Source organism: Vigna angularis, chromosome 2 (genome assembly GCF_016808095.1).
Source record: "Vigna angularis cultivar LongXiaoDou No.4 chromosome 2, ASM1680809v1, whole genome shotgun sequence".
Lineage (NCBI taxonomy): Eukaryota > Viridiplantae > Streptophyta > Magnoliopsida > Fabales > Fabaceae > Vigna > Vigna angularis.
Window position 1 is genome coordinate 20104242 of NC_068971.1, and position 7442 is coordinate 20111683.

The 7442-nt window shown below is 34.7% G+C and overlaps 1 protein-coding gene across 1 annotated transcript; it reads right to left on the reverse strand.

The window, feature by feature from the left end:
* Positions 1 to 1156: 1156 nt before the first annotated feature.
* LOC108327007 (uncharacterized) lies at positions 1157 to 4422 on the reverse strand. Its single transcript, XM_017560658.2, has 2 exons — positions 3533 to 4422; positions 1157 to 1732 (listed from the first exon to the last, which is right to left on the reverse strand). Exons 1-2 carry the CDS (start codon positions 3982 to 3984, stop codon positions 1492 to 1494), a joined length of 693 nt encoding a protein of 230 aa, XP_017416147.1. The 5' UTR covers positions 3985 to 4422; the 3' UTR covers positions 1157 to 1491.
* Between the last annotated feature and the right edge of the window lie 3020 nt (positions 4423 to 7442).

Here is a 7442-nt window from a genome sequence, read left to right on the forward strand (position 1 = left end):
TCAATCAATAGTTATAACCATTCACTTTAAAGAAGTGAAGTATTAAAATAAGAAATATGTCTAAGAGAAGAGGAATATTAATATTGAGTTAGTCATAAACAAAAATATCACATAATATTTATAAAATAAATAACGGTTTTCAATAAAAATATTACTTAGAAACAATATTATTTTTTGAAAACATAAAAGGTAGTCGTGGCGTTGGTGGCACGACCGTGATTTGATGATGGCTTTATGGCAGCCTTCCGTTTAAGACGTCCTATGCTGTGAATGTAATTGAAGGCAACTCACAAGGGTTTCTTGAATTCCCCAACTAGGTTGCTGGTTTTAAGAATGTTCCAGATCTTCCACTCATACTCCCTCAATTCATGGGTAACTCCTCTCCTCCTCACCTCACACATCCACTATTTTCTTGTGGTCAACAAATATGCCTCATAGATATCACAAAATAAATAAATTAAATAATAAAAATAAAAAAAAATTAAAAGTGGTCCAATTTCGTTACTCTTTTAATTGATATACTTAGTGGGCCTGATGGGGCCCAAAGTTCACCATTGCACTAGGACGGAACACCTCGATAACAAGCCCTGAAGGAGTTGTTATGTCGAGGCTCCAACCATCTCATGTGTTACTATTAAAAATTTTATTTAGGCATTTATTACTTAGCACTTCATTCAATTCTTGGTAAGTTGGTATATTTAAAATATTATCTACCAATAAGTGCAATATTTCAACATGGTCCACACCACTTCACACGTGTTGAATGTTGAATGGGGATGTATCTACGACCAAGAAACACTTTAATGAGTGTATCGAAATTATACAATTTTTAAAAATAACGTTACAAGAATTCACGTCAAAGAATTACGTTAAATATGATTCTTTATCTTTTAATAATATTTTAATAATAAACCTCCCTGCAAATCTCTGTGTTCGGATAAGTGTCACTTGATACGAGTGTTCTGTACACTGCAAAAGCTGTGCCTTTGTTGAATCATAAAATATTTAAACAATGACTTTATTTTGGTCTCCGAAGGGTTTTGTTTTTTGGATGTGTGAAGAAGTGGAAAACATGGATGTAGTTTCTTCTACTATTGATTAGAGAAGCAATGTCAGCAAATCTTACAAGTGAACTAAGAAATCACCCCGTACAAAATGACAATGAAGTAACAATACAATATAAATATGTAATTTACATTTGAATAAACATTCTAGTATTTGTTCACAAATTGCATTGACTCTGAAAGACAGAACAAGAGAGCCTATGGCGAATGCACAACAGAAAATGTCTATTTGCATGGAAAGGAAGTTATGCAGCTATCTTTATAAACCCAACAATGTCTCAAATTCTACAAGGATTCTTTCTCTAAGAAATTGTTTTCCATGATCTTCGAGAAGGGTTTCCTTTTTTCCTTCTCTTTTTTTCTTTTCATCTCTCTTGTTTGCTCCCTACTCAACTTCAAATTGTAAATAAAACTGCCTGAAGAAATCCTACGATGATGTCACATTGAAGTGGAAAAGCCATGATATCACAAAAGCAAAAACCATACAAGCAAGCAAGAAATTGAGGAAGCGATGGCCATGCCAAAATCTACGAGGTTCTGTAAAAGGAGCAGTTGTGGAGACTGTGGCTGCTGCTGTAGTACCATTGTTACCGTCGCTAACATGCTCTGTCGAATCCTCGTTTCCTCCATAAACATTCCGAGCAACAGAATGACAGATTTCACAAGTCCTATTAAAGTTTAAGCAAACAAAAATTATCAGAAAAACACAACTTAAAACGAATTGCTATTTTTGCAGTAAACAACCAGATTTTCTGACGAACATTGTTATAAATTCAGTAGAAACTTCACATCATATACATCAAAAGCAACATTAATTTTGCTAGCCACTTCAAAACGGGATGCTTCAAATAAACAAGCAGGCTTGCAAATTGAAAAAAGGCCATGCTGTTCATATGCCAGATATGAAAATATCATACCATAAAACCATGATATTTTCGGCTCATACACAAGACGTAATAAACTAGTAATAAATGAAACTTCATTTAAATTTAACAAAGATAATCATCAACCAACCTTACTGTTTACACTAAGTTGTCACAGCAGAAGAGTCAACCAATCAGAATAATGAATGATTTCATAGTTTTCCAGCTCTAGTTAGCCCAAATTAAATCTCTATATACAACTGTCCAATTGCCTTTATATAATTTCAAACATGTCTTTGACAAACCATGTCACGTTTTTAAAGTATCAAACTAAGCTAAAGAATAATATATCATAAATATTTGCCACCAATCAAAGCATCAATACATCAGTTAAAGAAAATTCCAAAATTGAAAAGATTCAAATTCTGTCGCATTATAGGACTTTAATTTAGCCATGAAGTAATGCATTTGGATGGATTTGCGTCAGAATCAATCATAGCAATAGATCCTTCCTCAATAAATGGCACCTATAATTTGCTTTTAAATTCACAATGAAGAATGGACGGTCACCAGTCCATCAACAAAACATGCCCTACCATGTTGCCATAAAAGCACACGTAACTTGTTTCCTTACTTTCACTTAGAATTTAGGGACTGCCATTAAAATTAAGAAATAGTACCCTGCCACTGAATACAAGTTTTAACTGTTCCATCTTCCGCAAGTGATTCTGCAGAACCAGAAAATGAAGTATGAAATTGTTTTACCTCAACAACTGCAACAAGGGATCTGGACATTTTTACCAACATTCAGTAGCTCGTGGTACTCACAATTCACAACTATTAGGCAATCTAAAAGTTGACATCATACATCATACATGAACAGATTATATGGGACCAGTAACTTGCAGATTAAAATATTCTAGGTGGCACAGCTGCAAGCACGTAGCATCTACCAAGATATTTGAATCCATGAACAGGAGTCAGACGGGGTCAAATCTCCACTTTGAAAGAGATAAAAATAATAAGAAAGAAGAGTAATATATAGATTCCTAAATTTCAGAAAAGCGACAAAGCAGCAAAGAATCCCACTGTGCTTGGGTAGGCAAGACAGCGAATCAGTTGAACTAGTTGATGCTTTACGCCTTTCTTTTTCCATAATCTTCATTAAAAAAATTTAATCTTCTATAACTTTCCCCTTTCCCAGACCAATAATTGAGCCTTCCCTCACCCTGCAATTGAATTTTTTACACCTTCTAAAATATGTTTCCAAATAATTTCCCCACCATCTTCCTCAGCCTTACACTCATTACTGAATTAAATAATTTCACAACACAAATTACACGTTATACACTTCAATTACTTTCCCACACTCTAGTCATTAAAATCAAACCCTTCAAGCAAACAAAAAGCTGTGACTGATACTGTAAAGCTTTCAAACAGCACCAATACATAACATATGTCGGCAAGTTTCAGTTACCAAGGCCATGAATTAACAAAAGGGTATCTTAAATTTCTAACAAAAAAAAAACCCAAGATTTAGCATAAAAATCAAATCGATGGAACAAAAATAGTACGGAAGGTAGAGGTTTTCAGTTTCACACTCACCTATTTCCCTTAATCTTGAACCAGGCCTCAGCACAGTGCTTGTGAGCAGCAGCCAAATCACCCTTACAGGAACAACCCAATTCTATGGGGGCACCAGACTCATGGCTATCACTCACCAAACCCATGTGACAAATCCTACAATCCTTCTCCACTTTAGCCAAATGCACCTTGATCTCAGGAACCCCAGTTCTAGTTTCCAACTCCACAGAGCACTCAGAAACAGAAGAAGCTCTCCCAGAATGAGGAACACCCCCAGCCTCAGGATCAGAAACACAATCAAAGCTGTAATCATCATATGAACCACCATTTGTTGAGTAGAAACGAGAGTAGCAAGAACCATCATCAGCATCAGAGAAGCACAAGCTCCCTTCAACGCTCGCATCACTTCCAACAACCGAACGGCGATGGTTTCCTTGCTCCAAATCAACATGGGACATCTGCAAGGTGGCCATTCTTCGACCGACAAGAGACCAAAACAAACAAACAGCCCAACAACAACAACAATAACGTTTTCTCAGAGCTTGAGACAGAAAGCATGAAATGCCTCAAATTTTGGAAAGTAGGGAGTACACATATAAAAGAATGATAGAAGATAAAAAAAAAATGGAACTTGGGGCTAAAGAATTGAGAAACCGGATTAGGTGAGCATTCCCTTTAACCCCATCAATGCAAAGTTCCAAAAGTTTCAAGTTTTGGAAGGGGGTAAGGAAATTTGCATCCCTTTTTTTTTCTGTGAATGGAGAGATGAAGGGTGTGAATGATGGGACGAAGAGGACTGATGCGGTGGAAGAAGGCAGAGACAGTGACCCTGCCAACAACAACACAAACAAAGGTGCTGTGGGAGCACAGAAAAACTCCCACGAGATTGCATTGATTAAGGAGTGTTTGACATGCGAAATAAAAATAATAACTTTAATATTTATTCTCTTATCAACGAAATTATTTCTCTTCTAAAATACTATTTTGGTAAACGAAATTCATCCTAATTTGTTCTTTTAAGATATTCTACATTACATTTCCATACAAAACAATTGTTTCGAATTCAACCAAACTCAATAAAATTTACCACTTAAGCCAAATGGTATGACCTTATTTACACAAAAAATAGTGGTTTATAAAAATAACGCTACCTTTAAAAATTATATTTTAAATAAGAAAAAATAATGGAAAAATATTTCGAAGAATTTAATATTCGATTACAAAATTGAGTTTCGCTTTTACTTTAGTATTAAGATAAAACCTCGTATATTGAATTAATGTGCATTATAAGCAATTGTCGGAACAAATATGCATTATAAACGTAATAAGTAGAAATTACATTTTTTAAGTTTTGTATCTTTCCTTTTAAAAAAATTATAAAAGAAAATATTGCGTCATCAATAATAATTTTGTAAATAGATGTTCATTTTAGATGTTAGAATTTATATTTTTCTGAGGTCTATACTCTTTGGATGTCGGAATTTTCAATTTGCGACGTGATATTGAGTAAATTTAATAAAAATGTTTTGTGTGAAGATAAATATATATTCATGTATGATGTTAAATGTCCTAGTTTCAAAGGTCAAAGAATTATAAGACATAATATCACTTTTTAGATGTTATATATTAGTGAATTCATTAAAAATTTGGACGGAGAGGGTAAAAATTTATTCATTTTATCTTTACTACGCAAAACCTTCTTTTCTTCTCAAACTCTTCTTAGACGAAGCTTTCAGCGACCAACACATGTAATCTTTCTTTCATTTTACACAAATGCACGTTGATTAACTACTTTATGTATGATTTTCTTTCGTTTTGACCGATTGGTTTCATGCACAGGTACATCTTCCCCAACAACAAATGAATTTAGTTCTCCATTATCATAGAGAAACTAGATGAACAATGAAATGAAAGAGATAGAAAAATCCTAGAAACTGAAGAGGAGAGCTCCCACATCCCCAAATCTGCCTCCAAGGGGCGAAAAATGTGTTTCTGTGCTCAAGCCATCAAGAGATAACATCCCTAGGACGTGCTAATCCTTAAATAGATCAAAATTAAAGTCCAAGCCCATAACGCTGGCGCTCAACGCCCCTACATAGGGTGACTAGGCGCTAGTGCGGGAGTACTAGCGCTCAGGGCCCCTTAGAGGGCGCCCAGGCAGTGTGCGATACATGAAAGTGGCGCTCAGGGCCCCTGACTAGCGCTCAGCCTTGACTGGCTGGTGCTCAGGGCCCTTGAGGAGGCCCTCCGCTTCAGCTTGACTTTTGTGCACTGCGTCTTCTTCTCTTTTTCTACATTTCAACTCCTTGGTACTTTAACTCCTCTTTCAAATCATTCGAATAACCTACAAAATCAAGGGAATTTAGTGATAAAATCATTAAGTATACCATCTACTCACTTATTCACAAAACTAAACTAAAAACATGAGTTCAAGCAAGCTTCTAAGTCAAAAAGGGTTGATTTAGTATCAAAATTGCATCACAGATAACAGTAAATTCAACCGTTATCACAACCCCAAACTTGAAACTTTACTTATCCTCAAGCAAAATGTAACTTGGCTTAAACAAAATAATTATACTACAATGGTCTAGCACACCAAAAAACATTTTTCTCTAGGACAAGTAAATCACTCATGTCTGCTCATCATAGAAAGATTTGTCAAGATACAATGATGCTTTAGCCAATCAAGCTTCAACTATGGTGCTCACATAATCAAGACATACACAACAGATCCAAACCTCATGAATAATCAACAACCAAGGAAGAATGTTATCATAAAGTGCATGGAACAATTCCTCACCCAGGATAGTGTTTCACTCAAACTCAAAGGTGTATATTGAGGTGACACTCTTACACTCTACCATCACAATGTCGCATGAATCAATTTTTCCTTTCATTTAAACACATCAAATGCATTCACAAGAAAGTTATCATCACAAGGACTTTTTCTAGGCTTGTAACATGGCCGGGCTAAGAAGAAAATTTGTTTTTCTAGACAACAAAATTCCTTGCGTTAAGAGAGTGCATAATTCATTTATTTACATTAACATTAATCTCTCTTTCTCCTTTTATGTGAGAAACCAATCTTCAACTTATACCCAACTTTCCTTTCATTGAGCTTAACCTTTTCTTTTCTTTCTTTTCTTTCTTTTCTTTTCTTTTCTTTTTCTTTTGCTTTTTCTTTTGCTCAATGATCTTTAAATATTTTCACAAAGTTCTTTCCGATTTCCCACAACCCAAAACTTGAACCATTCTCCTTTACCATATAAACATACTCTACTCAACTCAAGGCAAGAATTTCTAAAAGGTTTTTTTTTCAAATTTCAAATTTAGGTCAAGGCTCAAAGGATAGAACAAACATTGTACATTATTAGGTTCACATATTGGCAATGGCTTATATGGGAGAAGAACAAATGGCCTTGATCATGTGTAACAAGCAAGCAAGAGGTTTAATCATAGAAACTTAAGCAAAATCAATCATGCTTCCAAAGCAATAACATTCAATCAATCAAAAACTCTGGAGTCCAACATCTCACCGGTCAATTCAAGTTCTACAATTTGATAAACATCTTGCCCAGCATATTAATCACAATTGAAATCATGCATCTGTTTTTAACAAAACTATGAGCAACCACCATCTATGCTTAAAAGCCTCACCAATCATTAACTTAACATGCATCATAGAAAAATGTAGCAAACACAAGAATATTACTCATCACAAACAATAGTTTATCACATCATACCAAACCATTTCAACACTATTCATTCAACCAAGTACATAACTCAATTAAAATTAAAAACAAAATAAAATAACCAAAGTTCAAACAAGCATAAAAATAAAGTAAAACAAATCCTAATCTCATAGCATCCATCAGTATATGCTTTAATCTAGTAGCATCCATCAGTAAATGTTGTTAGTAACATCCATCAG

Coding starts and splice junctions, on each gene's coding strand:
- LOC108327007 (XM_017560658.2), bottom strand. CDS start 3,984: ATGGCCACCTTGCAGATGTCCCATGTTGATTTGGAGCAAGGAAACCAT. Junction 1,733..3,532: donor TTCAAGATTAAGGGAAATAG/GTGAGTGTGAAA, acceptor AAACTTTAATAG/GACTTGTGAAATCTGTCATT.